The sequence below is a fragment of the Mustela nivalis genome, assembly GCF_964662115.1.
Source record: "Mustela nivalis genome assembly, chromosome: 5".
Classification (NCBI taxonomy): domain Eukaryota; kingdom Metazoa; phylum Chordata; class Mammalia; order Carnivora; family Mustelidae; genus Mustela; species Mustela nivalis.
Window position 1 is genome coordinate 142,311,881 of NC_139024.1, and position 19,349 is coordinate 142,331,229.

Sequence of the window (19,349 nt, forward strand, 5' to 3'; positions counted from 1 at the left end):
ACTGTCCCCCTCAAGAGCACCTATATATTCTGATCCCCCCCCCCATTCTACTACTCCTGCCCTGCCATCCTTCAGTCTCTGCTCTCCATACAAATCCGTGAAGACTCTGTACAAAGTCACGTACATGCTGCCAGTAGCTCTATTTTAGTATTCATCGCATGTACTCAGGGATTCTGAGAGTGGGTTATTTTTTTTTTTTTTAAGATTATTTATTTATTTATTTGATAGAGATCACAAGTAGGCAGAGAGGCAGGCAGAGAGAGAGAGAGAAAGAGAGAGAGAGGAGGAGGAAGAAAGCTCCCGGCTGAACAGAGAGCCTAACATGGGGCTTGATCCCAGGACTCTGGTATCATGGCCTGAGCCGAAGGCAGAGGCTTTAACCCTCTGAGCCACCCAGGCACCCTGAGAGTGGATTCTGAGAGTACTGAGAAAAACCTGCTGTGACTTTTTTTAGCAACTAAGTGACACGTACTCCATGACTATTCAAAGTTCAGTGCCTCTACTACCCCCACTTTTTACTACTCCTTGCCCTGCATTCTGGCTTATCTCCTCTTCGATTTCACTAGAACAGCTCTCACCACAGCCACTAATTATACCATGTTCTCCAAGTCCAAAGAACACCAATATTGGTTTGGGTACCAGAAAGCCATTTCTAGCTTCCTCCCATTTGCCTCCTAGTATAGAAGCTGGAAGAGTAGATTCTCACCTCTCAGCCTCTCTTGTACATAAGGGAGACCATCTGATCCATTTCTAGCCAATAAGATGTAAGGGGAAGTCATCATGGGGCTTCTGGGAAACAAGTTTACCTAAAATTTGAGAGAAGGGTTTGCTGGTATCATTCTCCCTTCTTCACACCCTGAACCACACATGTAATGCCTGGAAATGAAGTAGTCATAATGTGACCACTAAGTTACATGCTTGAGGGCAAATAAATGCTAACAGCACAGTATGAAGAAGATGGAAAAGACCTAGATACAGTTCACTGGAGTCATCAAAATCCAGATTTCCTGATATGGAAGAAAAATAATCTACTTATTTAAGCCATTGGTTCCATCACTTGCTATTAATTTACATACTTGTCACTTAAAGCAAGAAAGATTCCTAACTAACTTAAATGCTTTTCAGTCATTAGTTTTTAGTTGTCTTCTAGTTGAGCACTTCTTTATATTTTTCCCTTGGTTCCATATATTTTCTACACTCTCCTGGTCTTCTCCCTACTTCTCTGGTGGCTTTTTTTCAGGCTTCTCTACAAACACCTACCTCTTCCAAGGCCCATTTCTTTTTTCTTTTCCCCCAAGGCCCATTTTTATATGCTGGGATTCCTGAGTGTTCCCTATGAAGAGCTCTTTTCTTTTCCTTCTATATAGCTTCAATTAGCATCTGTAGACTAACAATTCCCAAATCACCAGCCCAGACCTGCTTTGAATGCAAATATTCAGTTACCTGTGGGCCTCTTAAAGTCATCATGTCCAAAAGTATACCCCTAAGCCTGGGGTCTCCCCTGTCATGGTGAATGGCACCACGAACATGCACTTAAGAATCCCAGGAGTTAGTCTGGACTCTTGCACATGCTTTACTCCCTTCCCTCCAAGCCCAGTGACCAGTCCCTACAGAGCCTATCTCTGAAATGTCCCTTGAGTACTTTCACTTATATCCATACTCAATGCAGTTTTTTTAGATTAGGTCACTGCCACCTCTAACCAAGATGGCTGCTTCAGTCTCCTGACTAGTCGCCTTTGATCAAGTATCCACTCTTTTGCTAAAGAGACCATTTTGAAGCAATATTTGATCACACCAACAACTCTCCTGCTTAAAATCCTTCATCACCTTCTAGTCAAGATAGACAAACTCTTTAACCTGGCTTCATGGCTTCCCTCTTTGGCACCAGGTCCTTCCTCTGCCCCACTCAGAATCTATACTCCAGCTCCTACTTCAGTTCCTCAGCCCCAGGCAAGCCTTCACATTCTCTCACATTCTTCACATTCTCTCATCCGGGCCTACATACATATTATCCTTGCTGCTTAGAACATTCTTTTCCATCCTTTTTTTTTTTTTCTAATTAAAAAAAAAAAAAAAAACTCTTATTTATTTATTGGAGGGGAGGGGCAGAGGGATGGAGAGAATCTCAAGCAGACTCTACGCTGAGTGCAGAGCCAGACTCGGGGCTCAGTCCCACGACCCTGACATGACCTGAGCCGAAACCAAGAGCTGGATGCTCAACCGGCTGAGCAACCAGGTGCCCCACCTCCTCTTTTTCTTGATACTCTTTTCTCATTCTTGAGATTTCTCGTTCTACGGGAAGTCTTCCAGCATACTTCTTCGGCATCATTTCTCTGTGCTCCACTAGGACGTTATTCCCACATCATAGGACTTAATGGTATTTTGTATTGTAACTTGTCTAATTTGTCAGTCTTCCTCCCACATTGTAACTCCTCTGTCTCTTTCCCATTTTGTCCTGAGCACCAGAGTAGGAGCTTCACAAGTGTGTGCTGAATGAATACGGAAATTTTCTTCAAGTCTTCCCCATGATCCCTCCCCTTCTCATTCATTTTTGCTGCATCCTTCCTGAAGTTAGGAACGCCATCTGGCAGACTCTGAGTTGACTATCCAAAGCCACTCTTCTCTTTGTCTTTATGATCCCAGCTTCTCTATAGGGAAACCAACACCCAGCTAAGTACTCGGTCTCCCAGCCTCCCTTATAGCCAGGTGAGCTGTGTGACACACTTCCGGCCAATGACAAGTAACCAGAAGTCTTCTGGAGAGGGGTGAGGCAGCTATGTTTTGAAGACAGAAGAACCTACGTCTGGGTTAACAGCATGGACAAGGTACTGGCCCTGGGCTGCCTCCTTCAAGACTTTTTCTTATGTGTGAAAAATCCCCATCTAAGTAACTTTTGGTTAGGGTTTCTATTTCACATACCAAAGCATTCCTAAGTTATATACTTATGGCTTCTTCTCAGCCCTCAGACCTCTTACCCTTTTGGACCCTTCAGTGCTTTCAAGGTTTTATCTAGGTCTATGCTGGTATTCCCTGTCTTGTGAAATGGAACAGTGAGACAAACACATGATTTTGCCATCCACAAGGAATAATGTGCATTTTGTTAAACAAAATGGAACAATGGTAATAACCTTACATGATTCCACCAGACCTAACCTCATTCTCATTTTTTTACCCCTTCCCCAGAAGCCACAGCTTTCATGAATCATATGTGTGTCTTTCTAGTTCTTTAAAAACATTTATATATAGTGCTTGCTTCAGCAACACATATACTAAAAATATTTATATGTATAAATTTATTTATGCATAATGAAGGATTTGCATGAGTTTATACAATGATTTAATCTATAAATAAAGATGGTATCATCTCATTTTGGCTAATACTGATGCCTCCTTTTTTTTCTCTTATGGCATTCATTAGGATCACCAAAGCAATCTTAATTAGTAGGAATATAGCAGGCAGTCTGGTCTTAAAACCAACTTTACCAGCAGTCCTTCTAATATTTCACATAAAGATGATGAATGTTTGAGTCTTACCAGGTTAGGGAAGCTTCTTTTTATTCCTGTTTGCTAAGAGCATTTTTCCCCCAGTCACGAGTGGGTATTGAATTTTATTAAGCCCATTCAGTAAATACTTCATTTCAGTTATGGCACATTGTACATTTATTTGACAATAATGGCTATTGACAATATTTTATAAAGTTATTTCCTTGTATGTGTAATGCTTTAGATCGTTTTTCAAAGTGTTTAACATTTGGAGAGCATTTGTTAAAGCATTTTAAATTTTAGACTGTCATCATTTGGTTGAGGTGGTAATCAGTCTCCAGGACTCATTCTGGAAGAATCCAACTGCCATGGCATTAGAGGACTCACACAACCCTCCGTGGAAGCCTTTGTGAACAGGCCACTTGTCAACCATGTGAGTGAGTGTTGTGTTGTGGGCTAACCTGTGTCCCCCTCCTCACTACACACACAAATTCATATGCTGAAGTCCTAACCCCCAGTACCTCAGAATGCGACCTAATTTAGAGACAGGGTCTTTACAGAGGCCGTGAATTTAAAATGAAATTAAGGTGAACCTGAATCCAGTATGACTGTTATTATAAAAAAGGTAAATTTGGATACAGAGAAAAGCACAGAGGAAGACCATGTAGAAGAGATATGGAGGGCGCCTGGGTGGCTCAGTGGGTTAAAGCCTCTGCCTTCAGCTCAGGTCATGATCCCAGGATCCCATGATCCAGGATCAAGCCTGCTCCCCGCCTCCCCCCACCGCCCCGTCTGCCTCTCTGCCTACTTGTGTTCTCTCTCTGTGTCAAATAAATAAATAAAATCTAAAAAAAAAAAAAGAAGAAGAAGAGATATGGAGACACATGGAGAGAAAATGCCATCCGTCAGCCAAGGAGAAAGACCTAGAACAGATCCGCAGAAGGAAACAACCATGCTGACACCTCGATCTTAGACTTGTAGCCTCCAGAACTGTAGATCTGTAAGTTGGCCTGGTTGAAGCCACACACAGTCTGTGGCTGATACCTTGTTACAACAGCCTGTTCTTGGCTAAACTGCCCCCACCAAATCCATACGTTGAAGTTATAAATATCCGAGTGTGATTATATTTAGAGACAGACTCTAAAGAATCAATTAAGGTTCCGTGAGGTCTTTAGGGTGGGTCCTCATCCTGTATTACTCCTGTCCTTAAAGAAGAAGAGATTAGGCCACAGACTAGCACACAGCAGAAGATCCTGTGAGGACACAGGGAGAAGACAGCCATCTACGAGTCACAGAGAGAGGCCACAGAAGAAATTCCCCCTGCTGAAAGCTCATCTGTGACCACGAATCTGTCAGAACCACGAAGAAAGAAATCTCTGTTTAAGCCACCCATCTGTGGTACTTCGTTACAGCAGCCCAAGTTCACTAACCCAGGGAGCCACCTTCCAGGGGATGCTGTGGTCCCTGGCCGGCCTGCAGCTGACTGCCACCTCAGCAGACACCTGGAGCCAAAACCATCCGGCTGAGCTACTCCTAAATTCCTGATCCCCCAGAACCTGGGAGTTCAGAACGGGTTGTTTCCATTTTAAATCACCAAGCCTTGAGGGGACGCCTGGGTGGCTCAGAGGGTTAAGCCGCTGCCTTCAGCTCAGGTTATGATCCCAGAGTCCTGGGATCGAGTCCCACATCAGGCTCCTTGCTCCGCAGGGAGCCTGCTTCTCTCTCAGCCTCTGCCTGCCTCTCTGCCTGCTTGTGTGCTTGTGCGCTCGCTCTCTCTCTCTCCTTCTCTCTGACAAATAAATAAAATCTTAAATCAGCAAGCCTTGGGGAAATTTATTAATGTATAATAGGTAACAAATACTGTAGATTCAGAAGAAGTAACTAAGTTAATAATAGTTAATTCTATTTCATTGGTAAGCTTAGGAGAACAGCACATACCCTCCAGAACTGTTTCATATATGAACACCATTTGATTTTGAGGCCCGTCGTTTAAAGGAAATAACAGACTCTACTCTGCACTCAACTTTAAATTCTAAACAATCTCCAAACATGGGCTTCCGTTTCGGCTCCTAATTATAGAGCCGGACAAACCAGAAAACTCAATCCATGTCCGTGAGGACAAGCAGAACTCCCTCCTGGCAGTGTCCCTCCAGAATGGCATTCCCCCATCAGCTAAACAAGCGCGGGGGCTACACCAGAACTCTTTCTAAAGGAAAGGAAAGATCAGAGCTCCAAGCTCGGCAGCGTCGCACACGGTACCTCTTGATGGCCACCAGCTCCCCAGACTCGTTACTCTTGCCCATCAGCACGCTCCCATAGGTGCCGTCCCCCAGCTGTCTCATGGTCGTGTATCGGTTCATCTTGGAAACACAGTGCAACAGAGGTTGTCGGTTGAAATGACTTCTTTGTTGAATATAAATGCAAACGCTTCTTTATTTTGGGTCTTTTTTTTGTTACTTCCCCTCAGACTGCTGTTGCTATACCGGTGACAGGTTTGTCATCCTTAGACACAAGATCTTCCCCAGGATTACAAAGGTTCATGAGATAGAGAGATATGGAATCTGGCAAGGAAACAGTGCTTCCATTCCTACGAACACCCTATTAAAAACAAAACAAAACAAAACAAAACAAAACAAAAAACAGAGCAAGAAGAGAGAATTTCATTAAAGAAATTTCATTTCATTAACTGGTAACCTAGGCACAGGGAAGAATTATAATATGCATACTGGTAGGTTAAACATTTGTCAGTAAGTCCTTTGTGCTATGTGGAATGGGGTTCACATATAACAGACTGATAATGTTCATTTATGACTGCTTCATTTACGTGGTGCCTGCTATTTATGCCATTATATTCAGTAAATACAAGCTTAATGATTTGTAGGATTCCTTTTACACTGAATATAATCTGTATTATTCCAAGTCAGACATTGGAGAATCAGACAACTATAATATCTATTCCTTGAATCACTTTTTGCATTACGTTTAATTTGGCCCATGATCCCTTATATGTGAAAGCCCTGGGCCAGATGTGTTTGGAATCCAGGAATCCGTACATTTTAAGAAAAGTAATATGGTGGATATAGCATAGGTCATGTAACACCTCCCAAGCAGCATCTTAATGTAGCTGCAGAAAACTGTTGAAAGTCCACAAAGTAAAATAAAATTAAGGAATGTCCACAAAGTAAAAAATAAACGCTGGCATCGCAGCTTGTAGTTCATGTTACGCTGTATTGTTGCACAAATTTATTTTAAAATGGTCATTGTTCAGAGTTTTGTGAATTTTGAAACAGATGAGGGACTGTGGGTCCGAATGTATTAGAAAGGTACAGGTTTCGGTAGGTCCTGATTGTATTACTGCAACTGAAGAAAAACAGAACACAGTGCTGGCTTTCCTGTGTGCCCCATTACGATGACATTCAGTAGTTTCTTCCCGTTATTCCCTCTTACATCTGTTTCAAGGAGCTGCTTCTCATTTCATTCTTACACTGCTTTTAAACTTTGCTGTCATTCTGTTACAAGGTTTTATGGTGAGTTCCAGATGGTAACAAAATGCTCTGCACCATTCAAATAATTTGTTTTATAATTTGATGCTTCATTCAAAGATTGCTTTGCCTTCACTGTAGTACTGTTTCATTGCCACCAAATAAAATTATAGAAATTGTTTCTCTATTATATGCAGAAATTTCGGACCCACAGGATATCAAAGTACCTATGACTTCCAAAAGCAGGCTTTCAGGAGGAAGAAGCAAAAAGTGCAAGGAAGGACAATAAAACTGTGTTGTTGCCTATTACAGAGTGTGTTCATCCACAGGAAAGGTTGGAAGAACCCTGTGGGACTTTTAAGGAACAGGGTGGGGGTGTATTAGGGTTTCATTTACTTTACTTCATATAGATAATACCCCCTTGAAAGTTATGTGTGAATTAATTTAGGCTGTGATAACTGTGGCCAGGATCTTAAAAAAGAGGTCACAATAGTAGATTCCGTACCTATTTGGGTATTTTTCAGCTTAAATCTGACCGACGGATGCCAGCAAATGATTCCCCATTTGCCTGAAAATCGAGTTTTCTGTAAGTGATCTTTACAATCTACACACACATGGAATCGAAATATTAAGGCATTTATAGAAAGGAAGTCAACGCCCCTTCCCTATGGTTCCTGACCCACACATGTATTTGTTTTTCTTAATTTTTTCCTTTTTCTGCATAAGGAAATTTATTTTTGAAAGATCTTCCGGGTTTTTTTTTTTTTTTTAGATTTTATTTTTAAATAATCTCTACATCCAACATGGGGCCTGAACTCATGACCCCATGAGGTCACGTGCTCTTCCAACTGGGCACCTCTGGGTTGTTTTTTGTACTATGTGTTAATGATTAAGCAAAACACGGACTAAAATGCACTTATCCTTATTTAGAATTTTATTAAATCAATGTTTTGCCATTTGTTATCGACAGTGTTTAATTGTTTGACCTCTTTTCTAGCTTGTCTCACTTAAGGTGGCATACACCTCTCTTTTAAGGAAAAGTGCTGTCTACAGGTTTACTGATCCTTTCTGGATAAGTAACAATACAGAGAATATATTTGTCTGTAAGGCCACAGTGTTCATCGTATCAGTAGGATTGTAATCTATAATATAATGTGTCGATAATCAATCAGAGAATCAATGATGGAGTCAGTCTAGTACTTGCATTAGGTTTGAGGCTGCTTGTTTTTTGTAGGGTAGTCCCCAACTTCTAAAGAACCCATTCGTACTGGCTTTTACAATCACTGATGAAGCCAAAGGAACTACCCCCACCCCCCATTTTCCCTCAAAACCATGCAGAGTCTGCCCCACAATGAAACCTACCCCCCCACCTCCACTTAAAGATTCCTAACCCATTTCCTTACCCTAAAATACCAAGATGCTAATGACCAAATGGAAATTGCAAATGTTACTCCTTACCCGTACTAGACCCCCAAGGCTGTACCTGGCTCTATACCCCGAAGGACACTATAAAAATAATAGGCCAGAAACAGTGGAGGGGAAGAAAGTAGTGCAGGAGGAAGGGAGGAAGTAGAGCTAAGACAACTAACTTCTTAATTCAGAAATTCAGTAGGATAATAGCATCATCTTTTCTTTCATGTTAATACCTAACCGAGGACTACCACTGAGGGTCTGATAGGCAGGAAGTAATGTAGGCAATTCTGGAAAAGGACATTTTGCTTGAGAAGGGAATGAAAGAGGGAGCTGGCCAGGTGGGAACCCAACGGCAGAGGTGAGAGGCTGCAAGAAACAGTCCAATTTTACCTCGCAGTGACTTAGCCTCTAAAAGTGGAATTAATTATCTCTTTATCTTCCACTGTTAGGACCCTCAAGCACCACCATCACCAGTATTATCAGCACTACAGATCATTCACTCATTGATGACTTTCTCATTGGCCTGGAAACCCAACCATTTTTGGAGAGGAAATTATAAAAACTTCATGCCTAGCCTAACCAACCACTTTCCAAATAAACCTGGAAAAACAGTTCGTTTCAAGTGAGGGTGACTACAGCATAAGGTCTACTTATATCCAGGGAAGAATAAACAGGGGACCCAGCCATTTCTCAGCTTGTGTCATTTAAGGGGTGGCGTGATGAAGATTATAGATTTTAAAAAGGTCTAATTTGGGGCTCTCAGAGAATGTCCAGTTTAAGCCTACCTAACCTTTAAGTAAAATAAGTTTACATACTATACTCCCAAGCAAAAACCTTAGAGAGGACTCTTTTGAGTCATATTAATTACAAAACAGTTTTCCAGGGTTAGAAGCTGACCGTTTCAGCTGTCCCTGTATCCTCTTGATAATATAAAGACAAGAGCCTCATGTAAAGAGGCACAGATATCCAGGTGAAGACTTTGTTTATTTTTTAATCATAATTCCCATGTTTCAATTCAGACAAACAACTACTTTAACCGGTGTACCATAGCAAACTGCTAAACTAATTACTAGTCCAAAGCAATAGATGTAAGTTAAGAAAACAGAGGCTGCCTACAGGTCCTCAGTTCACACACAATAATATTTCTCTACAGGTTACATTTATTCTTCTCTGTTGATCTACAGAAGACAAATTATGATGAACAGAGATGTAGTAACATGACCTCTTATGTATGTGACTATTTCCATCTCTACAGCTGACTCTTGAACAACATGGGCTTCAACTGTACAGGTCCTTTTATATGCGGATTTCTTCCCGATTGATACCAGACAGTACTGTAAATGTATTTTCTCTCTGATTTTCTTAATAACATGTTCTTTTGTCTAGCTTACTTTATTGGAAGAATACAGCACATAATACATATACAGAATATGTGTTAATTAACTGTTTATGCCATCAGTAAGGTTTCTCGTGGACAGTGGGCTATTAGGTTTTTGGTGAGTCAAAAATTATACTGGAATTTTTGACCATGTGGAGGTTCACACTCCTAATCCCTGTGTTGTTCAAGGGTCAAATGTCTGTATATTTCCATTTATACGTTCATACATACAACAAGGTAGGACAGAAGTCAATGTAATACAACTATGATCTTTAATTTAGCAGAACTGTTAGGAACTTGGAGTTTTCTACAATTAACCTACAATATTTAGTGACTCTCCTATGGCTAAACAACGTTATAGTTTGATTTAAAGAAAAGAGATTTAGAGCCTCAACTATAGACCTACATTAAACAAATACCCTTATAATTTCTCTCCCATTATAGTTTTCTTGTTTTTATCTAAGTGCACGAGTACCATGTATTTAAATGCGCAATTACTGTAAACTTAAGCTGTATTCTCAAGGGCTTCTGCCAGCTAAAAGGGACTTAGACAGGATTAAAGAAGATTAACACAGAGGACAAATGGAGGGTAAAACTTGCCTCTGCCAATCACTGAACAGATAACCTTTGGAACTCCTCAGCTCGTCTTTGCAGATCCTACTGGAACGATATCACTCCAACGCTGGCATTAACGTTTTTAAAAAATAATAACGTTTTAAAAATCACTAAGTTGTTTAAGAGCAAAACAAATAAAGGTCTCAAAGTCACCAAGACGCATGTTTTACAGAAATTGAAAGGAGAGCTTTTAGAGTGGAACAACAAAGATTGCGTGTTTAAAAGAACATTCACACATTATTCTGAAACGAAACAAAATAAAAAACCACCCCAACGAAGAGATCAAACAACTTTGTGCACGGCCAGCTTTGCACAGGCAGTTAAGGGGCCGCCTTGGGGTGTGGGGGGTTGGTGTGGGGGGTCTCCCTTCCCCAGACGCTGCGGTGAATTGGGGCATGGTGGACGTAAAATTAAGTCCGAAGGCTGGAGAGTAAATTGTTACTTTGGTTCAAAGAATTTCGTTATCATTAGGACAGATGTGTGCTCTTTTAAAATTATTATCTAAATATAATTAATCTCCTTAAGAACTGAAATTACAAGCCCCTAAAATCAGTTTTATTGCTCCCCACTTCCCTGCCCCCTCCAGACTCTGTCCCTAAATTAAAATATCTTAATCTGCGGTAAGAAAGTTTTCATCACGCCGGCTGTCTCATCCTTTTTCCGCAAACTAAGGCCCTTTAAAAGACTCCTGGGGCCGGGGTCCTGCCGATGTACCGGAACGGGTCGTCCCCGGGCCCTGCGGGTGATCCCCTGGCACCCCGGCAGCCGGCAGCCGTATTGGCGGGGTTACTGCTGGGAGCCCCTCAAGGCCATCCTGCGCCGGGATTCCCTTGGGAGTCATTTGGGATGCACGAACGAGGGCAGAATTTAGACCCAGTTTTCTTTCTTTTCCTTCCTCTTTTATTTTGCAGTAGTTCTGAACTCAATTCCGCTACCTGCCCGGGACGCGATCCCGCTTCTGACTCTTCACTCCTAAAGTAGTTTCTCCCTCACTCCTGTCACTCCCAACTCCCGGCAGTAGAGCGAGCGGTGGACGTGAGGGTGGAGGGGAAAGGGCGAGGGGCGTAGGGGGATCAAAACGGAGAGGGTCCGGGGCGGGGGTCCTCACACTGAGGGATGCCCGCCGTCTTCCTCCCGCCCGGAATCTACCCTACGGTCAAGGAACACGGAAAAGTGGCCCAGGAGACGTCGGAGAGCAAGAACGAGGTAGGCGCAGAAGGACCCCTCCCCACGCTTCGCCCTCGCCCCCCGCCCCGGTCCTTCTCTCCCCAGTCCCTCCCCCTACCAGTGTCCAGAGCCCTTCTGTCGGCGGAGGTTGGCCCTGGTAGGACGCGGCACCGAGGGGACATGCCGGGCGGGCCTCTCTGGACAGGCTCGGGCTGGATCGGACGGAGGGTGGCAGCCCCGCAGCCCGCAAGGGATTACCTGCCCAGCACCCGCCGCTTACCTCTTTCGCTCCCTTGTGAAGCTCTGGCGTCTTGTGTGTTTCGTCTCCTAGGAAACGGCGGGGGCGTGCGCAGGCTTCCGCGCTTCCTGCCGGCTTACACCCCGCCCACTGAGGGCGTGGTCAACCCGGACATATCCCGCCCCGTTTCGCAAGCCCCGCCTCCCTCAGGGCAGGGCTTCCGTTGACACCCGGGCGCCTAGAGAGCTGGCGTTCTTTGTATTTGGGGCTTGGGAAAAGTCTTGGTTACCTTTACAGATTTTTTTTTTTTGCCGGAAGTTGGTTTGTTTGCCCTTTATTCTGTTTTGGTTTTGCTTGGATTCGTTCTACAAAAGAATTTGATTCGTTAAATCTGGTTTGCAGACTTGGAAAGGGCAGAAGAAAGATACACATGTTGACCCGTACTTAATTTGCTTATGCATATACCACCTGGGGGAAATTTGCTCTCGGTTTGCAGTCCCTTGTGTCAGTCAACTATTCAGGTATGTGTTACCTCCTAGGCCACACTTCTAAGTTTGTTTTCATTTATTCATTCAGAGAACCTACTAAGTACCAGTTAGTTGGTAATTCCAAGATAAACTAATGTCTTTGTGTAAATAAATGAGTAAATAGTAACTAGTCTAGAGTTGTGAGAGGAGGAAGAAACTTGTGTTACTGCAAAAAAAAAAATGTCCAGATTGCCTAGCGAGAGGGTCCATGAATCAGAAGCATGAGAGATGAGGCAATGATGTATCCGTTTAGTAATCATCTATGAGGTATCCACCCCGGGCTTGGCACCAGAATAATGCCAAAGCAAATGAGACAGTTATGCTCATGGCCCTCTTGCAGTATATATAAAAAAAAAAAAATAGGCAGAAAAGTAAAAAGCTTTTAAAGTTTACATCATGGAGGTCTTATATGCCTAATTATGAAGTCTAGGACTTACCATGCATTGATGGGGGAACTGATGGAGATTTTCCACAGAGGAGTGACGTGTTCATATCTGTATTTCAGAAGATCACAAAAGCAACAGTGGGCAGGGCAAATTTCAGCAGAGAGTCTGGAGGCAAGAGAAGGAAAGGCAGGTGGTGGCAATTGATCAGGAAGAAATGATGAGGTTCTGACTGCAGCAGGGATGATGGAAACAGAAGAGAAAGGGACAGAATTTAAGGGATATTTAGGGGTTTTGTTTGTTTGTTTGCTTGTTTGTTTTTGACAGGCCCATCCAGCTTAGGTGAGTGGTGGACAGTGGTCTCCAAAACTGAGTTGGGAAATATTGGAAGAGAAGCAGATTTGTAGGTGCTGTATGGGAGAGATCATAAGGGAACTTGCGAAAATTTTGAATTTGAGGAAAATCTAAATGGAGGTTAAGAGAGGGTAATTTGAAACAGATTTATAATTTAGGGTTGGAAGGGCTGGAAACACTGGAACTATAGCTAAAGTCCAAGGGTGTGGGTGAGATAAACTTAGAAGAAGGGAAAACTGGGATTCTGGAAAACTCTTTAAATACTTTAAAGGGTGGAAAAGGAAAATGGGAGATGTGGGAGAAAGAAGGACTGGAAAAGAAAATTCAGAGAAGTAGTAGGATGGTCCTGAAAAAAAAAAAAAAAAAAAAGATGTTTCAGAATGAAAACAGGTAGGTTAAAAAAATAAAAAAAAACAAGCATAGAGGAAATCAAGAAGAGGATATAATGGTAGACTAGATCCTTTGAAGAGCCCTTTAGATTTGAAACAACTCCATCATGCTTAAGGCAAGGTTTTTAAACTCGTTGTTTCATTAGGAAGAACAGATCCCCAAACACCCCCAACTCCTTTTAAGAGGTCCCTGATACACAAATAAGAACAATAAACATAAGTGAAAGGCAAAACAGGCCCAAAGGCAAATCTACCTTCAGCACAGCAATAAGAAGACAAAGCCCTGGACCAGTGACCATGGGTTGAACCAAAGGCTAGAAAATTAACCAGAGATACTGGGAAGGGACCAGAATGGTCTCAGGGCAGTAGTGCCATCCAAATCCCAGAAGAATACAAATCATCTCTGGAGAAAGCATCTTTAATTTAGGCACCCAGGTTTTTCACAAAATATCAGCTCATAACCACATGAAAAATGAACCCCCTCAAATGAGAATTAGCAGAAAAAGCAATATGTTTAGACCTTTGAGGGTTTCAGAAATTGGCAATATCAGTTTGAATATAAAATAATTATGTATGGAAAGTATACAGGAAAGGATACAAAATCACAAAAATGAACAAAGATTGATGAGGAATATTAGAAAAAACTGCTGAAAGTGAACATAATAATCACTAATGTACATTTTTTGAAGAAGCAAGTAAGTTCAACAGTGTATCGGAACTAAAGAAAGAATTGGGAAACTGGCATGAAATCTGCAAAAATCACTTAGAATGTAGCACAAAGACATGAGGTAGGAGATGGTCATGACAGACTAAGAGATATGATGGAAAAGACAAGAAAGTCTAATATATATTTAAGTAGATTGAGAATAAAGAGATTGAAGGAGAGGCAGTTTTTGCAAAATCAGGGCTGAGTACTTTCTAGGATGGATTCAAGATAAAAATCCACAGATAAAGAAGGGACAATGAATGCCAAGCAGGGCAATCACATTGAGACACAAAGTAGCAAAACTGCAGAATGCCAAAGACAAAGCAAACTTAAAAGCAGCCAGGGAGAAAAGAGAAATGATCTATAAGAGAAGAACAATTAGACTGAGGGCAGACCTGTCCATACTAAAAATGAAAGCTGGAAAGAGGACATGAAAATTCCCCTTCAAGAGGCACCTGGGTGGCTCTGTCCAACTCTTGATTTCAGCTCAGGTCATGATCTCGAGGTCATGAGATCAAGCCCTGCCTACGGCTCTACATGTAATGGGGAATCTGCTTGAGATTCTTTCTCTCTCCCTCCCTCTGCCCCCCCTCTGCTTGTGCTCTTGCTCTCTCTAAAATTAAATAAATAAATCTTTGTTGTTGTTTTTAAAGATCTTATTTATTCGAGCGAGTAAGGGAGAGAGAGTATGAGAGGAGGGAGGGACAGAGAGACAAGCAGACTCCCCTCTCAGCAGGGAGCCTGATGTGGGGCTCAGTCCTGGGATTCCAGGGTCATGACCTGAGCCAAAGGCAGTCACTTATCCACACAGGCATCCCTTTCCACCTTATTTTTAAAACAAAAGTTTTATTATAGAATAAAAGCTGGTATCCGTGAAGAAACCAGTTCCTGAAACAGTTTCCACTCTAAATGAAGAAAACTGCTCTATGTAAGTATTTTCCACAAAAGCAAGAATATGTGTGAGTGAGTTGTGTTTTTTGGTTTTGTTGTTGCTGTTTTGGTTTGGGTTGTTTTCTTTCAGGTGTGTTGGTTTTTACCAACATTGACCACTTGTAGCTTTTTGCCAAGGAAGGATATCAGTGTCCCTCGGTGTTAACGGTGGTTAAACGTGGTCCCCGTGCTGGGACCCTTTGCACCTTCCTCAGGGAGGTCCCAGAGGTTTGAAGGGAGGGTCCATATCTAGGAGATCAAAAGACATTAAACACAAACACTGGATTGGAGCTTCAGACGCAAAACATCCCTGTGGGTGACCGGAACTGGCTTGAAGGGCTACAGGGCAGGTTCGGGAACTTGAGATCTGGCCGGTCTGTCAAGAAGCAGTCACTGCACAGCATTATGTTTAAACAAACTCTTCAGTTCACTTCATCTCTGTCACAAATAAGTCTAGAGCCTGTCCTGCTTCGGAGGAAGTCATAAATTATATCATTTCAAGTATGTTTGCTTCTGTCAAGCTGATTCGTGGACCAGATCTTTATCAATATGTTTCTAGGTCCAGCAACTTTGTTTGTATGTTTTATTCACTGACTTAGAAGATTTTACTGTAAGATGATAGATCATCAAGGTCTTGCCCCAAATAAAGTTTAAAACCTCTGAAATAAAATCTTTAAAGTACTAGTGGGACATCATCAAGACAAGCAACTATCGAAATTCCAAATTTCATTCCCAGCTTTTTTGATTTCTTAAGATGCATACTTCTTGATTTGGGTCACATTTGGGGCAGATCATGTCAAAAAAAAAAAAAACCCTCAAGAAATCAATGCAGCTTTTTTAGGCACAGGAGGCAAATTTAAGCTTCACAGTTTAAAAATAGCACACAAGTCTTTGGTAGTTTTTAACCAGCTTCCTGCAGAAATTTTAGAGGTATTTAATTTGATATGTGTTTATTTACGTTCTAAGACTTAGAGCTTTTTAATAGAAAGGGTTTTTTAGTTCTAAATCAAAAGTTAGACTTAGCTCAATCCACTTGGTAATTTATATACTGATTTATTTTTGAAAAAGATTTTGACAGTGAGCGCAAGAGATTACAGCAGGGAGCAGCACATTCCCCACTGAGCAGAGAGCCGGATGTGGGACTCGATCCCAGAAACCTGAGATCCTGACCTGGGCTGAAGGCAGAGGCTTAACGCACTGAGCCACCCAGGCGCCCCTAAACCCATGCTTTAGAAATATGGTAACGCTGGAAGATAAACTTTGAAGATTTGAAAGTGGTGCCTCAGGATGCTGAGAACCAGATAGCCCATGGACTGTTAGGCTTCTTATATGTGTTAAATATTAGTATGTTAATATTGTATACATACTGGTATATATAATAAAGTAATATAATGCATAATATAATATACATAATATAATACACATAATATAGTATATATGTATTCTCTCTCCCTCTCTCTACATATATTTTATGTACTATACACATATCTTATATATACATATAAAATAACATGTATTTTAAAATATATATGTACATAAAATACATATACATAATATTAATACATATACATAAAATACACATATTTTATATATGGAATATATAAAGAAAAAAGTAATTTGAGAAATAAATTAAAAGTAGTTTCAGAATGAAATGTTTTCCCAGTCACATTGCCTATTTCAGTGGGGATTTGGTTATGTCAAAATACCAATTCTAAAAAAAAAAAAAATACCAATTCTAAGGATTCTTTATGTTGTCTGGCTTCTTAGTGAATCATCTTAGAGCCCGCTGAAATATGCTTAGATTTTGAAAACTGGAAATATTTGCTGCTGAACTAAGACTAAACTGTTTCTGCTAGCCAACCATGATTATACAATAAAGCAAAGTTGGCCCACAATAACTTATGAGAAATGGCAGCTTTGAAAGGATGTTGCTGTTGTTTTTATTAGAAACGAAGAATGCAAACAGTTCAACAGCTCCCCCTCCCCCACCTTGACAAACACAGTTCCAGACTTTTAACTTTGGGGCAACTTGAATTCTATCAACCATTGCTTCGTTTTCATGTTCACTTTGTAAATGGGGATTTAATTTATGCTTGAAGCCAAAGACAGGTTTGTTTTAGTTTTGCCATTAGTTTTAGGGGAAATGCTTTAGAACTAGGATATAACCTTTATTCCTTGTGGCCCTTGTAGGGTTTTGGTGGAAAGCCAAGTGTTTACCAGACCCTTCCAACTTGGTCAGATGCAATCTCCAAATTTTGTCTTCCGTGCAGTGGACGGCAGAGAATTTACTGCTCAGCCTTTACAAGTTTCCAGCTACTGCTTTTTGTGGATCCGCTTGCTGTCTTGTCTAGGCAAGCACAGTTCAGGGTTCAGGTGAGAATTTAATGTTAGTTTGTACAGATTTGGGGCATACTCTCTGTGGCTCCTGATTTTCCAAGACTCTGCCCTCAGTTTCCAGCTGCTTTGCCAGCCTCACAATCCATCCCCTAACAAGCCAAAAACACTGCAGTGTTACCTTCTAGTTCTAGCTGTTCCTGGTCTTGGAGACTAGAAGGTGCTCCCAGGAGAGGAGCTGTATTAACATGAACTACAGGGCAGCATGGTTCCTTTCTCTTAAGGGTCCAATGCCCTCTGATACCTGTCTAAAGTTGGTGACTTTCCAGGACCTTCAAATAATTAAACTTCCTATTTTCCCAGAGTTTAGAACTGTTACCTAAGAGTGAGTCCAACACAAGCCACCCCACTGTGTCCAGAACAAAAGATTCAAGAATTTGCATTTAAGTATTGCTACTTCAAAAATTTCAGAACAATATTGTATTTTCTGATCCCCAAATGTCTATTTGTATTTTTATGATTTGATTTGTAGATATCTAATAGCAAAATGGCAAAATATATATCCTGATTCTTAACTGAAATCAAGATTTCCGTGATTTTATAGAATCATTATTCTTGGAATTCCCCCATAGACTCTCATTCTTGTGTTTTGCATTTTTGTTTTATCCTTAAGTCATCCTCTTTTTAATGGTTAAATCTTAGTATAGGTTTCTTTCCATTTTTTTCATGGGCTAGAATGTTTGAAAGTTGTGTACATTTTTAACTACCAGCATATTTCTTATCAAAGACTGGCGGCATATCCTTCGGTATGTGATTACTATCAAGACAGTGGCTCATCGAGCAGCTTCATGCTTCTTTAAGACTGTGCATTTCACATTTGAGCTTTTCAGTCCCTAGGAAGATAAGGATTTTTGGAGAGGTTGGCATTATGGGGCCATCTCAGAACTTCCAAGCTTGCAACTTGGAACTCAGAACTTCCAACTTGCAAACCTAAAGCTAATTGTGAATCTCCGAACCTCTTAATATTTAATTAAGATCAGCAATAAAGTAGTTGAGAAGTAGAGCAAGAAAAACTTAACACTTGCATATGCCCTATTTTCCAGGAAGGAAAAAAAAAAAAGTGTTCTCTTAAAAAAAAAAAAAAAAACTTTTAAAAAGTATCTTTGGTGATCCAGAGGAGTAGTGGGGCATTGCTATTATGTTATATTCATGAATAATGGCTAGGTAACAATGCCATATATTGGAATAGCATTTTACAATCTATGAATGCCAAGTATTAGTATATGCCAGCGATTCCCAAATTTGTCTCCCCAGCCCGTGCCTCCAACCTTAACTCTAGGCTCATATACCCAACTGCCCATTTAATGCTTCACTTAGAAACCTAAAAGCTGGAACTTAACATGTTCAAAACTGAGCTCCTGATACTCTCTCCTTTGACATTTGCCCAAAGTGCTCCTCCATCAGCCTTTTCCGTCTCAGCTAATGGCAACACCATGATTTCAGTTGTCAAATTAAATAGTTGGTGTGTCATCCTCGAATCTTCTGTCTCCTCCCCTTCACAGCAGAATCCATAGGCTTTACCTTTGTGATTTGCCCTGAACCTGACCATGTCTCACCACGCCCGCTGCCCACAACCCTGGTCCAAACCGCCATCATCTCTCACCCATATCATGGCAATCACCCTCCAACCACTTGCCTTGCATCTACCCTTACCAATCTTCAGTCTATTCCCAACACAATGACCAGAGCAATTCTGCTAAAACATGGATTAGATGAGGACCCTCTGCTCAAAAGCCTCCAGTGTTTTCTTCTGTCAATCCTATGTCACAGTTCTTATTAAGACCTACAAGGCCCTACCTTATCTGTACTACCCTCCCCTTATTTATCCAGGTACAGCAAACATTCTGTTCCAAACATGCGGAACACTGGCTAGTCCCTCTACTGGAATGC

At 41.4% G+C, this 19,349-nt stretch overlaps 1 protein-coding gene across 5 annotated transcripts in view; it reads right to left on the reverse strand.

Moving 5' to 3' along the window:
• Positions 1 to 11,899, reverse strand: part of MAK (male germ cell associated kinase) — a 56,988-nt gene extending 45,089 nt beyond the window's left edge. For 3 of the 5 annotated variants that reach the window (XM_082730916.1, XM_082730913.1, XM_082730917.1), the window contains exons 1-2: positions 11,657 to 11,825; positions 5,743 to 6,081 (exon numbers count right to left, since the gene is read on the reverse strand). In XM_082730916.1, coding sequence (XP_082587042.1) covers positions 5,743 to 5,843 — 101 coding nt within the window. In that variant the 5' untranslated portion in view covers positions 5,844 to 6,081; positions 11,657 to 11,825. Of the gene's footprint in view, positions 1 to 5,742; positions 6,082 to 10,381; positions 10,439 to 11,656 lie in introns of all 5 variants that reach the window. The other 2 variants (XM_082730914.1, XM_082730915.1) reach the window with 2 other exon arrangements.
• Between the last annotated feature and the right edge of the window lie 7,450 nt (positions 11,900 to 19,349).